A 24,046-nucleotide genomic window follows, 5' to 3' on the forward strand; every position below is an offset into this window, starting at 1 on the left:
TACACATACACATACAAACACACGTACGCGAACACACGCACACACACAAACGCACACACCCGAGGAAAAATACCGTTAATCCATTAAGTTTAGGCTAAGAATCTTGCACGTCATTTTGCTAATATTATACAGTGCGTGTTATAGGAGTGAGAAATTAGAAATTGCACAGTAGATACTTGGGGGAAGTGGTGAGGGGGGTTAAGGGAGGGAGGGATTGTGTTGCAGCGAATCAGAGCGAGAGAAGGAGTAGAAGCTTGAATGTGCCTGCACGAGGGACCGTAGCTCGAGCTGTCACCTCCCTCCAGCTCGAGCTGTCAGTTGACAGCCAACACAGAGCCGGAAGCCACATACCCGCGGATTTGATGAGCCGTAGATTTTACACACATATTTGTACGCGATAAGAGATAAAGCCTTTAAGAATTAATCGTGAGGGCCCACGCTGTCATATCTACGGACTGACCCGTTATCGTGTACAAGGAAGGAAAGCCATTGCTATCTGACGAACATTCAAGCTAACTGTTAGCTAGCTTGACAGCTTGCCAGTGCTGTGCAGTGCTCGAGCCAGGCTGTGTGGGTGGGCTATAGCTGCCGAAGGTCGGACTGGACACCACGGACTGTTTGTAAAGCTCTTTGGTCAGCGAGATAAATACCCATATGACGAGGGTGCATGACATTTCGTTTACCATTTCTACATTGCAGTATTAATTTGTGATGTTTTTTTTCCACTGGATGCCAAACGAGTATTCATCCCGTTGCGTTGTAGTCAGTTAGTTTCTTACCAGGCAGCTAGTAGCTAGATAGCTAAGCTATGCTAACGTCAGATCAGTGAGGACTGGCTGGGTGCGAGAACCGCAAGGAAGAGGTGACTTTACTGTCGAAGTGATGGGTTATTAAACTATAGCTGGGAGTTATAATAGACGAAGATATTTGCTCGCAGTTTCTTCAGCTAATGAATAAGAAAACGGTGATAAATTACGCAAATCCAAGGAGCCTGGCAACAGTAAATCTGTGAACGAGGACACATTTAGACGGGTGTTGTAATTATTATTTTTTATTTTTAGTTAAATGCAGAGTGTCGGTGATCACTGAGCCGTGAGCTGGTGGTGAGCATCAGCTACCCAGCGAGCTATTTGAGATTCAACCAGTTTACTACCGCTAAAGATGGCTACGGCGAGCAGCATTGCCGCATCTATTGCGAGCAAAACGAAGACCAAGAAGAAACACTTCGTGGCTCAGAAAGTGAAGCTCTTCCGAGCCAGCGACCCTCTTCTGAGCGTCCTAATGTGGGGAGTGAACCATTCGGTGAGTCCATCGTGTGCCGTATCAAAAAATACAGTTTTCCTTGACCACTGCCTCTTAACCGTGTAGCGGCTGATACACGCAAATCAGAGGTGACAGCTCGCGGTGGATGTGTAGAAGAATTTCCTCCGCAGCTGTCCTCCGGTAAAATGCAAATAGTTTCCATTCAGAATTTCAGTCATGGTTAGAAGCGTTGCCTAACGAGTTTTTATCAAGTCCCAGTGGTTTGACAGAGTTTATAGTCAGTATCTACTGCGTTATTGAGCATGTCTTATTTGTACTGTTTAGCATTGCGTAATCTGTGTGGTGTGATTAAATATGATTAACAACAAGCGTTACGCCGTGTTACGCTGTTGGACATGTCAGGTTTGCATACGATGTGACCTTTCAAAAAGCTCAGTCCATCTGTTTTGAATGTGTGTGTGTGACTGTCAGTCAGAGAGAAGGCCCGGTAGCTTCCTGTTGTGTGTTGTGCTATATATGAGATATTGGGAATTTGAACGTAACTACTTGAGCTGCAACCCAATTCTCTACCACTGAGCTATACCCATTGAGAGAGGGTTGGTTATACCCATTGAGAGAGGGTTGGGGAACGGGGATGCGTATAGCTCAGTGGTAGAGCATGGTGATCGGTGTGGAATCTTGCGTGAGTCTGTGTGGAGTCGTGTGTGTGTGGGTCTGTGTGGATTTGTGTGTGTGGGTCCATGTGGATTTGTGTGTGTGTGTGTGGGTCTGTGTGGATTTGTGTGTGTGGGTCCATGTGGATTTGTGTGTGTGTGTGGGTCCGTGTGGATTTGTGTGTGTGTCGGTGTGGAAGCGTCAGTGTGAGCCACAGTGATGTGACCTCCCCGCAGCCTGAAAGTGGAACTGAAGTGGAGGTTACACAACGCTCCTGGATCTAGCTGGACGGAGCTCTGTTCACTTAGTCAGCTTACAAGTAGCGTGTGCTACGATCCAGTCCTGCAGCACTGTGTTGTATGCTAGGATCTAGTCCTGCAGCACTGTGTTGTGTGCTAGGATCCAGTCCTGCAGCACTGTGTTGTGTGCTAGGATCCAGTCCTGCAGCACTGTGTTGTATGCTAGGATCCAGTCCTGCAGCACTGTGTTTATGCTAGGATCCAGTCCTGCAGCACTGTGTGCCAGGATCCAGTCCTGCAGCACTGTGTTGTATGCTAGGATCCAGTCCTGCAGCACTGTGTTGTATGCTAGGATCCAGTCCTGCAGCACTGTGTTGTATGCTAGGATCCAGTCCTGCAGCACTGTGTGCCAGGATCCAGTCCTGCAGCACTGTGTTGTATGCTAGGATCTAGACCTGCAGCACTGTGTTGTATGCTAGGATCTAGACCTGCAGCACTGTGTTGTATGCTAGGATCCAGTCCTGCAGCACTGTGTGCCAGGATCCAGTCCTGCAGCACTGTGTTGTATGCTAGGATCCAGTCCTGCAGCACTGCGTTGTATGCTAGGATCCAGTCCTGCAGCCCTGTGCTGTCTCTGTTAGAACATCAGCTTCGCTTTACGTTTTTGTTGTTGTTGGATTGTCTGGTGAGGCGTTTTTAACCCTTGTGTTATCTTCGGGTCATTCTGACCCATCAGTCATTGTGACCCACCGTCGTATTGCGACAAATTTACCTCATACAAAAACAAAGTGAAGCATTTTCTTTTAACTGTCGGGCTGTCTCAGACCCCCCACATTGGAATGGTTAAAATAAAATTATTTTAATTTGTTTTTGTATTGGGTAAAATTGGGTAAACACAACGATGGTTCGTTATGAACCTTTGGGTCATGTGACCCGAAGGCAGCACGAGGGTTAAGGGAGGGCCTACCCGGTATAGCTCAGTGGTTAGAGCATTTGACTGCAGATCAAGAGGTCCCTGGTTTAAATTCCCCTCTGTATCTTGCTTTGGATATCAGCTTTGGCTAATTGAGTACAATATAATATTGTTGTTACTTACTAATCTTGTCTGATTCCCTAGTGTGTCAGCTTCTTACTTACCCTGCAAGAGAGTCCAGTTATACGTGTTACTAAGAATATTATGTTAAAACCTACATAACACAGTCCTTAAAGACTTACTTCTCTAGTCATCCTAAACCTATAGGCTACTAAGGCCACTGTTATTCTTCTCATGAGGTTTGAAATGACTCCTATCTCTAAACAGCACTGTTTCTCATCAAAGTGAACAAAGGTTATCATAATAGTAATTTACGGTTATGGAAATGATGACAGCAGGGAAGGAGGGTGATAGTTTAGTGGTGTTGATTATAGAGAGGGTTTGCCTCAAGGCGCTCCCTGGCGGTGTGTCAGCCCCCCTCCTGCCCCCCTCCTGCCCCCCTCCTGCCCCCCCCCCTGCCCCCCTCCTGCCCCCCCCCTGCCCCACGCCCCCCCTGCCCCGAGTCTGAGAAGGGGTCATTTGGAATGTCTGCTGTCGATGGAACACAAGGATTGGAATGGGGAGAGTGGGAGTCTGTAGTATGTCATTCAGTGCAACACTGCAGAGGCAACACACGCACACTTACACACACAACACACACACACACACAGAGGCCCGAAAAAAGAACCATCTTTATCTCCGTAGGGACCTATCAATCAAACCCATCACACTGGAACTTCCTGCAGAACAGCTATTTCACTGCGTTCTTACTGCTGGAGCTGTATGGTTACTATGGCTAACTAGTGACAGTTAACTGTTCAAGTTTGAAGTCCTGACTGGTGAAATAAGCCATTTGAGTGTTAAGACAGAACCACATTTCAAACTCTGCCTGTCGGATGACGTTCGTGTGAAGAGAGAGGGAGACGTTTCCTGACAGAAAGACGGTTATTCACTCACTCGAAGACCCTGCTGCCAATTCCTTAGCTGGAGCTTTCGAACCGATAGAAATGGTTCCATCCAGACACCAACTCCACAAACTCTAGGACCCTGCAGCACCGCTGTTGGAATGTGTGCAAGACATGAAGGTTTTCAGCTAGTCTTGACTAGCAGGGTCTGCAGATGGACAGGAGGGTCAAGCAGAGCGGCATCACAGGCAGCATTTTTTCCTAACCCTCTGGAGGGTCCAGCAGAGCGGCATCACAGGCACTCTGCTGCTTCCTGTCAGACACGTCACAACGTCGCTGTTGTCACCCGGCCGTCATCTGACCAGCAGAGGTTGGCGTGTGGTTCTGTCTAAACCTCACACGGTTTACTGTCACCGCTTGACCTCACTCCTAACAGATAAGTGCAAGAGACAGTGGCTTGGTCTTGTGTATATAGCATGACTGGCTATTAGCACGGGCGTGAGGGTTTATAACTGTAAACTGCTTTCCCATAATGCTCCAGCAGCAAGAATGCAGTGATATGCCCAAGACAACAAGCTCTTAGGCTTAGCTCATCAAGCCTAGGGCTCAGGTCTGGTGATGTCAGAAAGGTTAGGCCAGGTCTGGTGATGTAATGGCTCGCTCTCGCTCTTGCTCTCCCTTTCTCTCTCCCAGTCTCTCTCTCTCCCTTTCTCTCACTACCATTCGCTCTCCCTCTCTCCCAGTTTCTCTCGCTAACACTCGCTCTCCCTCTCTCACAGTCTCTCTCGCTAACACTCGCTCTCCCCCCTGTCTCAGTCTTTCTCCCTCTCGCTCTCCCTCTCTCCATATCTCCGCCAACACATTCTCTCATTCCTCCAGCATCGTCCTTTATCCCTCTCTCACACTCCCTTTGTAGTGTCATCATTTCTCCTCCTGAGCCCCCCCTCTCTATCTCTCTGTCTCTCTCTCTCTCTCTCTCTCTCTCTCTCTCTCTCTCTCAGAGCAGAGTGGCTGGGTCTGGGTCTGTAGATTGCATAAGAGTAGGGCTCTCTATTAATAGCCACAGGAGCGACCTGCAGCTAATATCCAGTGAATATGGATGAAAAATATGATAAAAGGAACCCCACAAAAGAACATAATTTTCCCAGGCAGCCAAGTACTGAGAGAGAGAGGGAGAGAGGGAGAGAGGAGAGAGGGAGGGAGGGAGGGAGAGGGGAGAGGGAGGGAGAGAGAGGGGGGGAGAGGGGAGAGAGGGAGAGAGGGAGGGAGAGGGGAGAGGAGGGAGGGAGGGAGAGAGAGAGAGATGAAGTGGGAGATAGAGCAGTAAAGAATATGGCAAAGAGAAAGAGTGACATAGAAAGAAAGAGTGGGAGAAAGGAGAGGTAGAGCAAGGAGTTTGGGGAGTGAAATAAGGGAAAGAACGAGGAAGAAAAGATTTGTGTGTGTGGGAGGGAGAGAGAGAGAGAGAGACGAGAGAGAGAGAGAGAGGAGAGAGAGAGAGAGAGAGGAGAGAGAGAGAGAGATGAGAGAGAGAGAGAGAGAGAGAGAGAGAGAGAGAGAGAGAGAGAGAGAGAGAGAGAGAGAGAGAGAGAGAGAGAGAGAGAGAGGAGAGAGAGAGAGAGAGAGAGAGAGAGAGAGAGAGAGGAGAGAGAGGAGAGAGAGAGAGAGAGAGAGAGAGAGAGAGAGAGAGAGAGAGAGAGAGAGAGAGAGAGAGAGAGCGGGCTTGGCCTGGGCCTTGGTCTTGTGTATATAGCATGACTGGCTATTAGCACGGACGTGAGGGTGTATAACTGTAAACTGCTTTCCCATAATTTTTCCAGAGAGAGCGCGCGCGCCAGGGTGTCTGGGTCAGTATCAGCAGCTTGGATCAGCAGGGACATATCTGATGCTCAGTCTGGATCTGTCCTATATGCTCTATCATTTCCCCTCTATCTCCTCCTTCCCTCTCTCTATCTCCTCCTTCCCTCTCTGAATCTCCTCCTTCCCTCTCTGAATCTCCCTCTCTATATTTCTCCTCTCTCTGAATCTCATTCTGAATCACTGAGTGTGAGGGAAAGAGAGTGTGTGTGTGTGTAGAGAGTGTGTGTGTGTGTAAGAGAGAGAGAGAGAGTGTGTGTGTAGAGAGTGTGTAGGGGTGTGTGCACCATGTCGGTGTGTCCTCATTAAGGCTGACCTCTGTGGGTGAGAACAGGGAGTAATGAGGGAGAGAGGGCTGAATGGAGAGAGGCGGTGGTAAGAAGATCCTGCTAATTTAGCTGAGTCCCACTGCATGATCACCTGACCTGACCCCAGAACTCTGGCAGAGGAACCCATCAGATCCCAGGTCCACTCTGACAACAGTGTTTACATTTGACATTTGTATTCATTAATCAGATGCTGTTATCCAACACACATACAGTAGTGCATACAGCAAGCCCAGCAGAAAATCAAGGATTGGATTGGAGTTCTAACAGATGGATACAAAATGTAAGATTCAACAATATATCATCATATCTAACATGGATGTCCTGCCAGAGACCCTCACCTCTTGATCTGAGAGTCTAGGTCTCTAACCACTGAGCTGGAAGCTATGCCTTCCCTCTTGGTAACATTGTTATTCAGGAACAACAGGGACATGTATTGTTTCCATAGGGCCCCTTCCTGAAATGAATAGGCCTGTATAACATTTAAAAATGTGAAATTGTTTATAGGCTGTCCAGGAAGGTCCAGTCTAGACTTGTGGTCTGATTGTGCAGGACAGTAATATGTGACCTTTTAAAAGGTCCTTATGTCAGCTGTTCACCAACTGTGTATGTTGAAGTCTCTGTCGAAATTACCCCCTGATCCTGTGCTGGGTAGGTGTCTGGTGATTCACACTCATGGACATTAACATGAAAAACACACACACACACACTCTCTCTCTCTGGCATAAGACTGAGTCTCTTCCACTACAGAGCCCTGTTACATAAATGACTGGATTGGACATTGACACAATAACATCCCATACTGACACTGACATGCATGTGATGATGATTGTCAGGACTCGACATTAAGGCTTGTCTGCTTGTCCGGGACAAGTGGGTTTTTTTGTAGGGCAAGTGGAAGAGAAATGTACTTGGACAAGTTAAAACTCAAACAAAATCAAATGCCATGTTACTTTACGTTATGTGCCACTCAATACGTCTATTTTACCGATTTTTTTGGACCGAATCCTGCATTAGCAAAACACAAAAAAGTGGCTTTGTCCCAAGATCTCTACAGACCGTGCAGCTAATTTAATGCTCAACACTTGAACGGGGGCTTATTACTTGAGAGAGGAATTATTTACTGTGTCGTCTCAGTTACATACCATATCTAAAATAATTTTGTAGACGTAACAATTGATTTTGCCACTAAATGTTGGTGTTAACTTTTTATTTTTTCTACAATTTCCCTTTCCACCCGGCTGATTTACCAAGGGCATCCTTTAAAAGGTGTATATACTCTACAGTTGAATATTAGCTGATATTTAACAAATAATGGTGTCTCTCTGCGCTGGTGTCTCTCTGCGCTGGTGTCTCTCTGCGCTGGTGTCTCTCTGCGCTGGTGTCTCTGCGCTGGTGTCTCTCTGCGCTGGTGTCTCTCTGTGCTGGTGTCTCTCTGTGGAGGTCACGAGAGCCGCCCCTGCTGACTAAGCACCCTCTCTCCTCTCCCACTTCCTGTCTGACGGTGCCGCAGAGCACGCTCACTCCACTCCGGGCGGAAGCCCCAGCTCGTCACCATGGTGACAAACAGGAAGTGGTGGTGTTAGACTTTGCTGCTGTTCTGTTAGCTACGTGGAGATAAGCCCAGCAGGATAACCAGAGAGCACGTGAGGAGAGCTCCTCTCTCCAACGCTCTGTCCTAGCCTGGCGTCTCTCACACACACACACACACACACACACAGGGTGAGGTCTGAGGAGGAGAGAGAGGGGGGAGGTTTGGGGGTGTCCTCCAGAGGGCTGCGTCATCCCTGCTCCCTCCAGGATGCATTAGCCTGTCTGGGGCTCTGCTGCAGCTTGGGCCCCCTGCCAGACTCAGCCCAGGATCCCTGGAGGCACAGCGTGGCTGGGGAGAGGAGGAGAAAAAGGAGGGCAGGAAGACTAGGAGGAGGAGGGGGGACAGGACGGGGGTCTGGGTGTCTGAGTTCCCTATCCTGTCCTCATATTATGCGAGGGTGCATGTGAGTTATAGTACTGCATGCTGTGTGTGTGTGAGTGAGTGTGTGTGTGTGTGTGTGTGAGTGTGTGTGTGTGTGTGAGAGAGAGAGAGAGTCTGCAAAAGGGTTTTATTTCCTCTCCTCCCCCCATTTGAAACAAAGCTTTGTCATGAGGGGACGTCTCCTCTTAGGTCACCCACCATGCATCTCTCCGGCCCGTGTGACGTTGGCGCCTGTGCCAGGCGCAGCGCGGTGCCAGCGAGGGGCCACAGCTCTTTGGACCTTCTCTCTTTCCGTAGTCTATAAACCCGTCACCAGCCCGCTGTGCTACACTAAGGCTGCTATATGAACATGCAAGCATTCCTTCTGTTCTTGTCAACAACACACCATGATTCATGAGTTCATTCTCTAATGTTGATTGTGGGCCATCACATGAAACACACACACAACTCCACATTATGCCTCTTTTTCCCTTGAGGACCAGGGTTTAGAAACACCATCTCAGAGGCACGATTCGCCCTGTCTTCAAAGTTAGCCAGATGCCGTCATTCTTTCAGAGCAGTCTAGCTGAGCCCCATGTTCCCTACCATCTGCTGTGAGGATCATGGAGTATTACTATTCTAATACTCCTCCTCTCTTCTCCTCCCCTGCATCTCCCCCTCTCCTCCTGCTTCTCTCCTCCTGCTTCTCTCCTTTTTCCCCAACTACTACCCACTCCCCCTTTCCTCTCCTTTTCCACCTCCTCTCCCCCTCCTTCTCCTCCCTCCTCCTCCTCCCTCCTCCTCTTCTCCACCTTCCCGTCCTCCCTCCATCTCCTCCTCCTCCTTTTCGGAGGCCTCAGCATGTGATATGCAGCTCAGATCCTCCAGCTCCATCTTACAAAGCAGATGACCTCTAAATCCTGGCGTGACTGCAGCTGTGAGTCCATTCGCAGTGGCTGTGTAACCCAGAACCATCTTTAAATTACAGGAGGCTGCAGGCTGCAGACACGCTCCAGACGCTCCGGCTCGAGGTGCAAACTGGGATTTAGGTTCTTTGTCGTTCTAGTTTTGTGACGAGGACGACTGCTGCTTCAGGAGAAGCCATAGACGGACTGGAGACTATTAATAGACCCGCTCAACCTGCCAGCACCCAGTGACACACAGGCAGAGAGAGAGATAGATGGAGGGAGGGAGGACAGGGTGTGGTGTGTGTGAGAGAGAGTGAGGGACTGAGAGAGACAGAACTGAAATCATCTGTATGTGACACTAGCTGAGCCTGAATCACAGTCCTACAGCAATCTCTGCTATCAACATCCACATATAGTCCACATATTTAAATTTTACAATAAATGTTTATTGTATGCACCTTCCTGCCAAAACAAATTCCTTGTCTGTGCAAACTTTCATGGCGAATAAATCCCATTCTGATTCTGATTCTGACACAAGCTCTGCTAACTCCCATAAGCACTGCCTGAAACATGATTCAGGTGCAGATCTTGTTAAAACCGGTTCTCCAGCTCTCCAAGCCTGAGATGGTCAGCCTTAGTGGACTTTCAAGTAGTGGTGTGGCGCAATGTACCTCCCTCATACTGATGTGTGTGTGTGTTTGTCCTGCCAGATCAATGAGCTGAGCCATGTTCAGATCCCTATCATGCTGATGCCAGATGACTTCAAGGCCTACTCCAAGATCAAGGTGGACAACCATCTCTTCAACAAGTGAGTTCACATTTCACACACACTGATGCACACACACAAAGACACACACTAAATGCTCATCTTCATTACAGTATGGGTTACTTACTTTGTGTGTGTGTGTGTGTGCGTGCGTGTGCGTGCAGGGAGAACATGCCAAGCCACTTCAAGTTTAAGGAGTACTGTCCTCTGGTCTTCCGTAACCTCAGGGAGAGGTTTGGGATCGATGACCAGGATTTCCAGGTAGGTACAGCACACACACGCACACTTACACACAGGGAGGGGGAGAGGGGCAGTAGGGAGGGGGAGAGGGGCAGTAGGGAGGGGGTGGAGGGCAGTAGGGAGGGGAAGAGGGGCAGTAGGGAGGGGGAGAGGGGCAGTAGGGAAGTGGAGAGGGGCTGTAGGGAGGGGGAGAGGGGCAGTAGGGAGGGGAAGAGGGATAGTAGGGAAGTGGAGAGGGGCAGTAGGGAGGTGGAGAGGGGCAGTAGGGAGGGGGAGAGGGGGTGAGGCGGTAGTGAGTTGAAAAGGTTCGCCTAAGGGCTTAGTCTTGTGGGCAGCAGCTGTCTGGAGGGGTGAGGGGTCCGCCAGCCAGCACACATCCAGGATCAGGGCTCTGTGGTGGGGGTGGGAGAGGGGCAGTGAGGGGCTCTGTGGAGCCCAGGGGAAGGCTCTCATCCTGGGCTGGTGTGTGTGATGTGACATGTCCTCCTGTGGAGCTGCAGTGGAGGGCAGCTGAGACTGGCACGGACAGCTGTGGTCTGCAAACACACGCACACATCTGTTGTAACACTATACTTGTGGGAGAAAATAGCATTAACAATAATTACCTCCTAATAACAACTGTAATTCAGCCTCTTACCCAGACCCTAAAATAGAGTTATAAATGTGAGAACACAAATTAGGTCTGTTTGGTTCTTGAAGGTATATTTACAGACACACACTGTAATGACCTTCCCTTCTCTTTGTCTCTATCTTTCTGCCCGTATTTATTTATTTCTCTCTCCCCCCTCTCTCTCTCTTTCTACCCCCCCATCTCCCCTCCCCCCTGTAGAACTCTCTGACCCGCAGCGCTCCTCTGAACAGCGAGGCTCAAGGACGAAGCGGCGCCCGCTTCCACACCTCCTACGACAAGCGCTACGTCATCAAGACCATCAGCAGCGAGGATGTGGCCGAGATGCACAACATCCTGAAGAAGTACCACCAGGTACACACACACACACACACACATACTCTCATACTCATACTCACACACACACTCACACCTCTGCTCTCGTGTGTGTGTGCGTGTGTGTGTGTGTGTGTGTGTGTGTGTGTGTAGTTCATCGTGGAGTGTCACGGCAGCACCCTGCTTCCTCAGTTCCTGGGGATGTACCGGCTCACCGTGGACGGAGACGAGACTTACATGATCGTCACCCGCCACGTGTTCTCTCACCGCCTGTCCGTCTGCCGCAAATACGACCTGAAGGTGGGAGGGGGGGAGGTGGGCGGGAGGGAGGGAGGGACGGAGGGGGAGGGAAGGAGAGATGTGGGGGGTTAGAAATGTTGAAACTAATGAGCTAAAGATAAACCAGAAAAGAAACTGTCGTCATCAGCTTGATGAGACTTATGTTCCTCTCTCTCCTTCTATATCTCTCTCTCCCTCTCTCTCTCCTTCTATATTTCTCTCTCCCTCTATATCGCCCTCCATATTTCTCTCCCTCTATATCTCTCTCTCCCTCTCTCTCTCAGGGTTCCACAGTAGCAAGAGAGGCCAGTGACAAGGAAAAGGTACAGTCAACCTCCACAGCCTTGATGACACACACACTCTAAGTCTAAAGGCCGCGGTATGCTTCTCAGACTCCATTTACGGATGGGCGGGCTTACGGATACGGACGGATAGACTGCGTTTATGGTTCTCCGTAGGCTGTGGGGGCTGAAAACAATTCACCAGAAGAGTAGGTGGCACAAAGTTTTTTTGTAAATCGTCGTCGACTGTTTAATTACCTAGGTTATCGAGAAGTCGGAGCAAATTTACAAATTAGCATCAATAAAATACGCACATTTTCAGCAACTACACTGCCCATTTCTCGTCACATTTTAATTCAGATGCTGATTTACATGTACTGTTTAGCTGAAATATGAATTCAAAAAATGTACAGCAATGGCGGTCAAAGGATTCTGTACGTCCTGTTTATCACGGCAACCCCGACCCTGACGCAAGCGGTTCTTAATACTGACCAATCACAGCCAAGGGGGTATCCGTAACCAGCCGAAATTACGACGGATAGTTAGAAAATTCAGGAGGTGCTCTCCGAGGGCTCGGAGAGGGCGTTGCCCGTAGAGGAGGGCGTTCCCATGTGTCCGTTTTTTGGAAAACGGAGAAGCGTATATCGGCCTTTACTCACACACTCATGCTCACACACGCACACACACACACGCGCTCACACACACACACACAATCGTCACTTCCTGGTTATTTACCCAGATTTCTTTTACACTGATTAATAACCTTCTGTAGCTTTACTGTTGACTTTGTGCTTGTTTTCCTGGATGAACCCCACATCCATGTAAATCCATGTGGACGGACAGAGCTGTGTGTGTCACATCAGGGTATAGACTGTGCCCACCTGCTGTGTGTGTCACATCAGGGTATAGACTGAGCCCACCTGCTGTGTGTGTGTCACATCAGGGTATAGACTGTGCCCACCTGCTGTGTGTGTCACATCAGGGTATAGACTGAGCCCACCTGCTGTGTGTGTCACATCAGGGTATAGACTGAGCCCACCTGCTGTGTGTGTCACATCAGGGTATAGACTGTGCCCACCTGCCATAAACACCAACACTGTTTTTGGCTCCCGTCTACTCCATGATGGGGAGGGACAGTTACAGTGATGCCCATCCATCTTCCTCAGTCAGCCCCTTCTCACCCCCCCCCCCCCCCCCCCCCCGACATGACCCCCCCCGACCCCTGACCCCTGCACGCCGTGTCCTCTGCTGCTTCACCCTCCATGCTTCTGCAGTTTCATCAGTGCCCCACTGCTTGCTGTCTGTGTGTGAGAGACTGGTGTGTGTGTGTGTGCGTGCGTGCGTAAGTCCTATGGTATGTTGTCTATCCTCTGATGGTGGGTGTGTGTGTGTGTGTGTGGGTGTGTGCTGGAGGAGGTTTAATGCTTCTCTTGTATGAAGTGGTGGAGTGGTCCTCTGGCTGCAGGACTGGGTCAGAGTGCTTTGCTGCCCCGCTCAGCACCATGAAAACATGCTGACTCACTCAAAGAAGGTGGTGTGTGTGTGTGCGCCTGTATTAAGCAGGCGTGTGTGTGCGCGCGTGCTCTGGACCACAGCCATGTTTGGGCAGAGCGAGGATCCGACCCTGAAAGGTCAGGTGTTTCCTCTGGGAGGAGAGGGTGGGGAGAGGGGACAGGGTGGGGAGAGGGGAGAGGGTGGGGAGGTCATGTCCACGGGGTCATGAAGACTTCCCCCCCCCCCCCACACACACACACACACACACACACAAACACACCAATTCAATGCAGAACAAATCCACAGTGACTATGGAATCCGAGCTCCATGGGGTTACACACACACACACACACACACACACTCACACCTAACTGGCTGGCTGTCTCTGCTGAGTGTGTGTTAAATGCTCCTTTACAGACTAACAATGGAGATTAACCAGATTAGGGATTAAGTGTGGGCTTTCTTTGTTGCTGTTGCCTGTGTCACCTGTGTTGCCCACATTAAGGTGCGTTAGCAACAGTATACAGTCAGTTAACAGTATTAGCGGCATTAGCAACATCAGCAGTTCTAGTTGTAGCAGCTTTGGTGGGGTTCGCAGCGCTAGTTTTAGCAGCGTTAGCGGGGATAGCAGCGTAGGGTTAGCGGGGTTAGGGTTAGCAGCGCTAGTGTTAGCAGCGCTAGTGTTAGCAGCGCTGGTTTTAGCAGCGCTGGTGTTAGCAGCGCTAGTGTTAGCAGCGCTGGTGTTAGCAGCGCTAGTGTTAGCGGGGTTAGCAGAGCTAGCGTTAGCTCCTCTGCCGGTGCTGCTGGCGGGAGCTTCATACACAGAGCTCTCTGGAGCTCAGCCTTGGATGTTTTGCCTGGCACAGTTTGGTCCTGAATATGCACGGCCATGCAACACAATCTTTCTGTCTCACACACACACACACACACAGTCATTCACACACACCTTAAATAAGCACTTCAGTGGGCACTTCTAGAGTTGTTGTAAATGACTGGGATGTTCATCCCACTAGCCAGTGTTTGACGATTCAGCGTTTCCATCCAGGCTTTGATGTGTGTGTATCTACGGTGTGTGTGTTTTCAGTGTGTGGCGTTGCTTCACACACAAACAACAAGCCCAGCCAGTGACCCTGTTCTGTCCTACTGCATGGCCCCTCGTTGCGCTTCTCTCCCCACGCATGCGTCTGCATGTAGCTGCCTGGCCGCATGCGTCTGCATGGAGCTGCCTGGCTACACATCTTCCCTGCAGGCTTCTGCCTCTCTCACACACACACACGTGCACACACATGCACACACACGCGCACACACGCACACACACACGCGTGTGTATAGACCCAACATTGTGCTGCATGCATCTGTTCTATACATACGCCCAACCTGGGAGTTTCAGGGTGGGGTGGTACCTGCATATCCCTAGGTTACCTACGTATCCCTAGGTTACTGGCCTATCCCTACGTTACCAGCCTGTTGTAGTGGGGTCTGTGCACAACTGGACCTCCAGCCCTCCAACCTCCATAGAGACTTCACCTGTACACTCACCTCCACAGACACCTGTACACTCACCTCCACAGACACCTGTACACTCAGCTCCACAGACACCTGTACACTCAGCTCCACAGACACCTGTACACTCAGCTCCACAGACAAGCTGTAGCCAGCTACCACGGCAGGGTAGAGGAGAGAGTAAGCTCCCAACTCACTGAGAAAGATGGATGTTGTCACCTGGAGCAGGGCTGGATCGCCCCCTCATGGCTTCGTCTCCAACCTCCAGCCAGCTGAAGGGAAACTGCTCAAAACACACCTTTCAGTTGTTAGTTAGTTGTTCAGCTGTTTAGATTATCTGCTGGTATTTCCTAAGAGAAAGCCGGCACAGGGAAGCATCACTGGGACTGTTCCTGGATCCAGCTGTCTTAGATGGCCATGTGACTGCTGATGCTGTTGTTGTTGTGTTTATATGTTGTTTTCTGTTTACTCTGACCCACACTCCTCATGCCAGCAGCACCGGCTGGCGTCCCCATTGGATAGGGGTATGCGTGTGTGTGTGTCTGCTGTTATGGGAGCGTGTGTGTGTGCTGTTATGGGAGCGTGTGTGTGTGCTGTTATGGGAGTGTGCGTGTGTGTGTGTGTGTGCTGTTATGGGAGTGTGCGTGTGTGTGTGCTGTTATGGGAGTGTGCGTGTGTGTGTGCTGTTATGGGAGTGTGTGTGTGTGTGCTGTTATGGGAGTGTGCGTGTGTGTGTGCTGTTATGGGAGTGTTTGTGCGTGTGTGTGTGTGCTGGTGGCATTAGAAGACTGCCAGGTCTCCAACCTCAGTCCCAGGCCAGACTGTGGCTCCTTCTGTCAGACCACACACACACACACACACACACACACATACACACACACACACACACACACACACACAGATCAGAGCCACACAGGAGGATGCTCAGTAGGTGAGGGGGAATGTAGGTCATCGAGTTGGATTAACTTGTTCCAGAGATGCAGAAACATCAGAGCAAAGAGAGAACAGGAGGAAGGCTTTCCCAGGCTTCAGTTCAGTTTGAACGTCCCAGAAACACCAGGGAGACAGGAGACAGGCTGGCCTTCCTCGTGGAAACTCTTCTTCATCTTCATCTTCCTTCGTTAAAGGCAGCTGGCTCCGAGACGCGCCTTGAAAAGCAGCCTTTTCTTTTCTTTGTCGCCTTCTAACCAATACAAGTTGTTGTATTTTTCTTGCCTTTCCTTCCAACTTCCTTCTTCCTCCTTCCTCTGCCTCCATCCCTCACATCCTCCCTTCCCCCCTCCACAACCCTCTCCCTTCCCCGTTCAACAACCCTCTCCCTCCCCCCCTTCCCCCCTCCACAACCCTCTCCCTCCCCCCCTCTCCCTCCCCCCCTTCCCCCCCTCTCCCTCCCCCCCTCTCCCTTCCCCCTCCACAACCCTCTCCCTCCCCCCCTTCCCCCCTCCACAACCCTCTCCCTTCCTCCCTCCCTCCCCCCCTCTCTCTCTAGCAGCCGCGCCCCCCCGAGGACGTGCCCCCGAGGCCCAAATCTAACGTTCAGCAAAGGCTGCAAACGCTGCGGATCGCCACGCGCTTTTACTGCGCAATGAAACACGTAAGAGATGTACGAGAACCAGGCTCATATATATATACCAGGCATGACCTACCTGCCCACCTACCCACCTACAAATCTATCTAGTTATCTATCTTCCACTCCATATATCTATCTCTTGACCTATCAAAATATCTATCTCTCTGTCTACCTCTCTCTACCTCTCCATATATCTATCTACCTCTCCATCTATCTATCTACCTTTCCACCTATCTTATCCATCCATCCCCAAGGCTTGTCCCAATAGCTGGACCACTGAATGCTCCTTGTCGTCTAAAACAGTCTGATGTAGCGAGAGGCCAGCCAGTCGACACTCCTCCGCCCATCAGCCCATCTGTCATGTTTAGGTCCGAATTTCTCGTTTTTAGTTTCTTCCCGTGGTGCGGGACTCCTGTGCCCAAGCAGGCACCAGTACCCGCGGTCTGAACTCAGACGCAGGAAGGGAAGGGAAGTCTGTACTTCTGTGAGGCTTCCTTAGCGCAGGATCACCTCACCTTCTCTGCCCGAGCAGAGACGCAAGCGGAGCCGCACGCTACACATAATGAGCAATGCACAGCCGGCTACACAAGCTGAGCGATGCACAGCCGGCTACACAAGCTGAGCGATGCACAGCCGGCTACACAAGCTGAGCGATGCACAGCCGGCTACACAAGCTGAGCGATGCACAGCCGGCTACACAAGCTGAGCGATGCACAGCCGGCTACACAAGCTGAGCGATGCACAGCCGGCTACACAAGCTGAGCTATGCACAGCCGGCTACACAAGCTGAGCGATGCACAGCCGGCTACACAAGCTGAGCGATGCACAGCCGGCTACACAAGCTGAGCGATGCACAGCCGGCTACACAAGCTGAGCGATGCACAGCCGGCTACACAAGCTGAGCGATGCACAGCCGGCTACACAAGCTGAGCGATGCACAGCCGGCTACACAAGCTGAGAGATGCACAGCCGGCTACACAAGCTGAGAGATGCACAGCCGGCTACCACTGACATAGTTTACTCCACTCCCGCTAGCTTTCTATCTCTCCCCTTCTCTCTGTATATCTCTCTCCTATCCCTCTCAATCTGTCACTCATTCACTTACACCCACACACACACAGGAAATATAGCTGACCCAGATACAGTATTGACAGGGGAGGGGGCAGTGACGGTGCTACTGGGTATGAGGGTCAGGGGTGAGCGGAGGGTCACATCGAACCCTCTTTAGGTTCAGGAGGACGATCCACCTAAAACGAACCGCTTCAAGTTTAAAGTTCGACTAGGAAGTGTGAACTGAGAGGAAACGCATGAGGATGGATGCATGACAAGATGGATGGATGACAGGATGGATGACAGGTGAGAGCAGGGCTACAGTCTGGAAGTAGACAGTGTTTCTCTGTCCTGACAGGTCCAGGTTCTCTCTGGTTCAGTGGTCACATGGGATTATGTGCTAAGCTCTTCAGGATCTCTCCCACATCCACACAGGAACAGAGAGAGAGTGTGTGTGTGTGGGGTTTAGGTTGTCTGTTTGTATATATGTACATGGTCATATGTTTGTGTCTACCTGTGTCTTTGCTGTGTATACTGTCGTGAGATTTGAGTTGTATGATCTGTGGACAAGTGCATGTTTCACTGTGGCCTCATTTTGTGTCTGGAGCGAGTGAGAGTAAGTTAGTGTGTGTGTGTGTGAGCGGGCGTGTGAGTGTGTGTGTGTGTGTGTTCTCCGCTCACTCTAGTGCTGCAGGGTGCTGGTTGTGTGTCACTGCTTCCCCCGCTGCCGTAGAAACACTCCTCAGTAGAGCTGCTGCCCGTTTCCTCATTTCCTGCTTACTACTTCCTCTGAGCCCCAGAGCGCGCCCCCTTCCTGTCCCACGGAACACCCCTGCCCTCCACAGGCCTTCCCCGGTACTGCAGGCAGCCAGGCCTGGTTTTGGGGTCACAGAGAAACACCACAGCACACTGTAGATTCAACCATGAGGCCAGAAAAAGGGTATTTTAAAGGGATAGTTCACCCTAAATGTTGAATTCTGTCTAGATTTCACAAAATTGCCAAATTTTCCTTTTACGTTTCGGTTCAGGTTTAATTTGGGTTAACTATCCCTTTAACTTCTCTAGTCATCATCTCATCTGCCGGGCCGAGCAATCAGGACCAGTTCTACTCTCCTGTATCCGACCAGTATTAACAGTCTTGAGCTCCTGAGTCTCACATCCCCCTGAGCAGTGGGGCTGAAGCAGTCAAACTGGTTAGCTAGCAGGCTGGCTAGCAGGCTACAGGAATAGCACTCTCCTACTAGCAGGCTGGCTAGCAGGCTACAGGAGTAGCACTCTCCTGCTAGCAGGCTGGCTAGCAGGCTACAGGAGTAGCACTCTCCTGCTAGCAGGTTGGCTAGCAGGCTACAGGAGTAGCCTCTCCTGCTATCAGGCTGGCTAGCAGGCTACAGGAGTAGCACTCTCCTGCTAGCAAGCTAGCTAGCAGGCTACAGGAGTAGCCCCTCCTGCTGTGTACTGACTAGCTGTGTGTGGTCGCCTCCTCCCTGGTCATCAGGCCAAGGAGCTGCCCACCTACAAGGACAACGACTTTATCAACGACGGACAGAAGATCTACATCGACGAGGAGAACAAGAAGATGTTCCTGGAGAAGCTGAGGAAAGATGTGGAGGTAGGGGGGTCTGTGTGGGGAGGAGGGGTCCAGGGTTAGTGTGTGTGTGTGTGTGTGTGTGTGGTTGAGGGACCTGGGGATAGTCTTCTCCTGAGTATGTTCCTCCCTGGACAGTTCCTGGCCCATCTGAAGCTGATGGACTAAAGGTGTGTGTGTGTACAGGTGTGTGTGTGTGTGTGTGTGTACAGGTGTGTGTAATGTGTACAGGTGTGTGAGTGTAACCCTGAGCATGTCTGTCCCTGGTCAGTTCCTGGCTCAGCTGAAGCTGATGGACTACAGCCTGCTGGTGGGCATCCACGACGTGGAGCGGGCGGAGCAGGAGGAGGTGGAGAGCGAGGACAACGAGGGCGAGGATGACGGCGAGAGCGACGGAGGGGGCGTGGGCACCCCCCCGGACAGCCCCAGCAACACCCTGGACAGCACCAAACCCCTCTCACCCGGAGAGTTCGACCCCAACATCGATGTCTACGCCATCAAGAGCCATGACAGTCAGTAGATGTTACCTGTGTGTGTGTGCGTGTGTGTGTGCACCATCAAGAGCCATGACGGTCAGTAACAGTTGCCTGTGTGTGTGTGCACCATCAAGAGCCATGACGGTCAGTAACAGTTGCCTGTGTGTGTGTGCACCATCAAGAGCCATGACGGTCAGTAACAGTTGCGTGTGTGTGTGTGTGTGTGTGTGTGTGTGTGTGTGTGTGTGACCCCAGGTGCTCCCAGGAAGGAGGTCTACTTCATGGCGGTCATTGACATCCTGCAGCATTATGATGCCAAGAAGAAGGCTGCTCATGCTGCCAAGACCGTCAAGCACGGGGTACACTACTCTGTGTGTGTGTGTGAGGGAGAGTGTGTGTGTGAGGGAGAGTGTGTGTGTGTGTGAGGGAGAGTGTGTGTGTGTGTGAGGGAGAGTGTGTGTGTGTGTGAGGGAGAGTGTGTGTGTGTGTGAGGGAGAGTGTGTGTGTGTGTGAGGGAGAGTGTGTGTGTGTGTGAGGGAGAGTGTGTGTGTGAGGGAGAGTGTATGTGTGAGGGAGAGTGTGTGTGTGAGGGAGAGTGTGTGTGTGAGGGAGAGTGTGTGTGTGAGGGAGAGTGTGTGTGTGAGGGAGAGTGTGTGTGTGAGGGAGAGTGTGTGTGTGAGGGAGAGTGTGTGTGTGTGTGAGGGAGAGTGTGTGTGTGTGTGAGGGAGAGTGTGTGTGTGAGGGAGAGTGTATGTGTGAGGGAGAGTGTGTGTGTGTGGGAGAGTGTGTGTGTGAGGGAGAGTGTGTGTGTGAGGGAGAGTGTGTGTGTGTGTGAGGGAGAGTGTGTGTGTGAGGGAGAGTGTGTGTGTGAGGGAGAGTGTGTGTGTGAGGGAGAGTGTGTGTGTGAGGGAGAGTGTGTGTGTGAGGGAGAGTGTGTGTGTGAGGGAGAGTGTGTGTGTGAGGGAGAGTGTGTGTGTGAGGGAGAGTGTGTGTGTGAGGGAGAGTGTGTGTGTGAGGGAGAGTGTGTGTGTGAGGGAGAGTGTATGTGTGAGGGAGAGTGTGTGTGTGAGGGAGAGTGTGTGTGTGGGAGAGAGTGTGTGTGTGGGAGAGTGTGTGTGTGAGGGAGAGTGTGTGTGTGAGGGAGAGTGTGTGTGTGAGGGAGAGTGTGTGTGTGAGGGAGAGTGTGTGTGTGAGGGAGAGTGTGTGTGTGAGGGAGAGTGTGTGTGTGAGGGAGAGTGTGTGTGTGAGGGAGGGAGAGTGTGTGTGTGTGGGAGAGTGTGTGTGTGTGGGAGAGTGTGTGTGTGAGGGAGAGTGTGTGTGTGAGGGAGAGTGTGTGTGTGTGGGAGAGTGTGTGTGTGTGGGAGAGTGTGTGTGTGAGGGAGAGTGTGTGTGTGTGGGAGAGTGTGTGTGTGAGGGAGAGTGTGTGTGTGAGGGAGAGTGTGTGTGTGAGGGAGAGTGTGTGTGTGTGGGAGAGTGTGTGTGTGTGGGAGAGTGTGTGTGTGAGGGAGAGTGTGTGTGTGTGTGTGTGGGAGTGTGTGTGTGTGTGGGAGTGTGTGTGTGGGAGTGTGTGTGTGTGTGTGAGTGTGTGTGTGGGAGTGTGTGTGTGTGTGGGAGTGTGTGTGTGTGAGTGTGTGTGTGTGAGTGTGTGTGTGTGTGTGAGTGTGTGTGTGGGAGTGTGTGTGTGTGTGGGAGTGTGTGTGTGTGGGAGTGTGTGTGTGTGTGGGAGTGTGTGTGTGTGTGGGAGTGTGTGTGTGTGTGGGAGTGTGTGTGGGAGTGTGTGTGTGTGTGTGTGTGTGTGTGTGTGTGTGTGTGTGTGTGTGTGTGTGTGTGTGTGTGTGTGTGTGTGAGAGAGGAAGTGAATGTATGTCTGGGTATGTGTGTGTGTGTGAACTGACGCTTCTGCGGTGCGTTGGCGTGTGTGTGTGTGTGTGTGTGTGGGGGGGGGGGGGTCCTCCTCCTTGCCTGGCTGGTCACAGTGGCTCTCTGTCTCCCCCTGTAGGCAGGAGCAGAGATCTCCACGGTGAACCCAGAGCAGTACTCCAAGCGCTTCTACGACTTCATCAGCAACATCCTGTCATAGCCCCCCTCGCCCACGGCAGCAGGGAGGGGGAGGAGGGAGGGAGGGGAGACCATAGAGAGGAGAGGTGGTAGTTGTTATGACTCCCGTCCTCCTTCACTCACCTCTCTCTCTCTCTCTTCTCTAGTTCTCTTCCCCTCCGCCGGCTGCTCCCCTCTGCAGCTAAAACCTTCGTTTACATTTGCCGCCTCCTCGATTGGGTCGCACTTTGTTACTTTGGACCAGAAGGGTTCAAGAGGAGAACGGGTCCTCTAGTCATTACTGTTTTATATCATTTGTTATTGTTTGCTTGTTTGGGATTATGGCTTTAGGTTTTGTTTTTTTTACTGCCTCTCAACACCCTGCATTGTTTGTTGTTGATGTTGTTGTTGTGTGATTTTCTGATTGACCTTCTGAAGTGCAGAGGGCTTGTGTGAGGTCAGGTGGAGGTGAATGACAGGATAACGAGAGTGACGTCACATAAAAAGGTGAAACAGGAAGTGATGTGTACCTTTTACGGGCTCGTCCAATGCAATCGCTCCACTTCAGGAAGTCGGAGGCAGTCTTCCAATAGGCCGACAGCCATACCATCCAATCGCCATGAGTTCACCCTGCCAAACCAATCCCTGCTGAGTCTCCCCTCCTCCAGCCGCCCAATCAGCTGCTCCCCCTGACGACGCATGTTCCTTCTCCCGTCAAACTGATGCTTTCCCAAGCAAGGCTCCGTGGTTGTACTCCTACCACACACACCCACTTCCCTGCAAACACACACACATATAAACACACACACACACGCCTTTTCACATCTCCGTTCTGCACCCGATTCCAGACACACACACATGTATAAACACTCACACGAGAGAAGCCAGGGTTGGTCTGGGCCTGGTGTGTGAGAGCTTGCTAGCTGAAGAAGGTTTGTCTGGAGATGGATCCAGAGGTCAGGTGGTCAACCAGTTCACCTCACCCTGAATCCCATCACTGTCGCCCGCTCTACCAGAATCCTGGTCCGTTAGGTTTTAGAGAGGGAGGCGCTCGTTGCCGTGGCGTCCGGGTGAGGCTTTGTTGACCCTCCATTGCCATCAGCACCTTAAAGCTTAATTTATACTTCGGTCGCGGACACTTTTGAAATGGTCGCTCAGGCTGCTGCATTTATACTTCGGAAAACAGTCGCCTGTGCTCAAGGTTCGCGTGACTTAAACAGAATCATTTTACCGTTACATTCATAGCTATGGTTACATTGTTAACGCTTTGTAGCCTAGGTGATCAATCGGAGAAACTGACAATTTTAATTTTTCACTGTGACGACATCCGCGCCAGTAGAAATTTCTCCTGGTAGGCGACACTTCTAAGCGACGGTTAAGAGTGTCGGCCGAGACGTCATTTCTGTCGGCGACCTTTTCAAAAGTGTCTGCGACCTAAGTATAAATTGGGCTTAACCGTTGCACTTTTATACAATTTTTTTGTTGTTGTTTTTTTTTTTTTTCTCGCATCTCTCGTTCTTTTACTGAAGAACTTTCTGGAGCTCTGGAACATGGCCCTGACAGGTGCCCCGCCCTGCCCCCCTTCTACCCCTGCCGCCCTCCCCCTGCGCCTGTCAGAGGGGCTCTGAGGGGAGACACCTTTCCAGGTCTCTGTAGAGGAAGGAGTGGGGGAGGAGTGTGTGCCCGTGATCCAGACAGACAGGCGATGACTTTACCTCTGGCATCGTACCAGGACACACTCGCCTTGAGCAGCTGGAGGGAAACGCTGTGGTGTACAGTGTTTTACAAGGGGGGGGAGGGAGAGGGGGAGGGTAGAGGGGGGGCGTCCTTTTCATCAAGTCAAGCCAACCTTGTCAGTTTCTCCTTTCAACGATGTTGTGTGTTTGTGTTTACCCTCTTGTTGTTTGTGTTGTTGTTGTTGTGTCGTTGTCGTCGTTGTTGAATTCCGTGTTTTGAATTTGGCGGGTTCTGAATTGACGTGGTGAATTTGTATATTTTGCACACACATAAAAAGGAACCAAACGTTATGCATACGATCCTTATCGGTTAAGTTGGTCTTAACAAGGGAAAGGCAATATACACAGGACCAAGTGTGAGTTTTTGCGCAATGTTGTTTGTGCGCAATGTCCGTTACGGTTAACCAACCAAGAGGAGTTACGTTGGTCAACTCCTCGAATATTCTAACCCATGCAAAAAGCTTCCACGCGATCCTTTTCTTTAAATGCATAGATTATATTCACATATATTTTTACATTTGCATTTTAGTCATGAAATATAGTTGTATTTTAAAACTGCACCCTAAGAGTGAGTGACAGTATTGTGTTCAGATGAAGAATGAAACTGCTTGGGTTAGTAAGATGCTTCTGGAAACTAAAACAGCTAAAGCATGAGGCACCAGTTGGTTTCCTGCCCCCCCCCCCCCTCTGTGTTGTGGCTGTAGGACCCTCCGGGTCCTGGTATCCTTCACGTAAACTGAAACTTGTGTTTAGTTTGATTTCCTCAGAGTAACCGAGTCTTTACCATGCTTTAAACTGTGTTTTCATTGTATACACTGTGCAAGAGGTGTGCCTTTATATTCCAAATTATTTAATTTTGTATTTTAAAATCTTTTTTCTTTTTTTTTTAAGCGAAAGTTAATGGTTATTTTAATAATAGGGTGTTTACTTTTAAAACAAAATTGTTAACATGTTTTTTTGTTGTTTGT

At 50.7% G+C, this 24,046-nt stretch overlaps 1 protein-coding gene across 1 annotated transcript; it reads left to right on the forward strand.

Moving 5' to 3' along the window:
- Positions 1 to 412: 412 nt before the first annotated feature.
- On the forward strand, positions 413 to 22,934 carry pip4k2aa (phosphatidylinositol-5-phosphate 4-kinase, type II, alpha a). The gene is made up of 11 exons (XM_067251509.1): positions 413 to 633; positions 1,062 to 1,302; positions 9,829 to 9,926; positions 10,049 to 10,145; positions 10,954 to 11,106; positions 11,221 to 11,367; positions 11,631 to 11,669; positions 18,740 to 18,853; positions 19,101 to 19,341; positions 19,561 to 19,664; positions 21,305 to 22,934. Exons 2-11 carry the CDS (start codon positions 1,162 to 1,164, stop codon positions 21,383 to 21,385), a joined length of 1,215 nt encoding a protein of 404 aa, XP_067107610.1. The 5' UTR covers positions 413 to 633; positions 1,062 to 1,161; the 3' UTR covers positions 21,386 to 22,934.
- Positions 22,935 to 24,046: the final 1,112 nt, after the last annotated feature.

This window comes from Osmerus mordax, chromosome 15 (genome assembly GCF_038355195.1).
Source record: "Osmerus mordax isolate fOsmMor3 chromosome 15, fOsmMor3.pri, whole genome shotgun sequence".
In the NCBI taxonomy this organism is placed as follows: Eukaryota; Metazoa; Chordata; class Actinopteri; order Osmeriformes; family Osmeridae; genus Osmerus; species Osmerus mordax.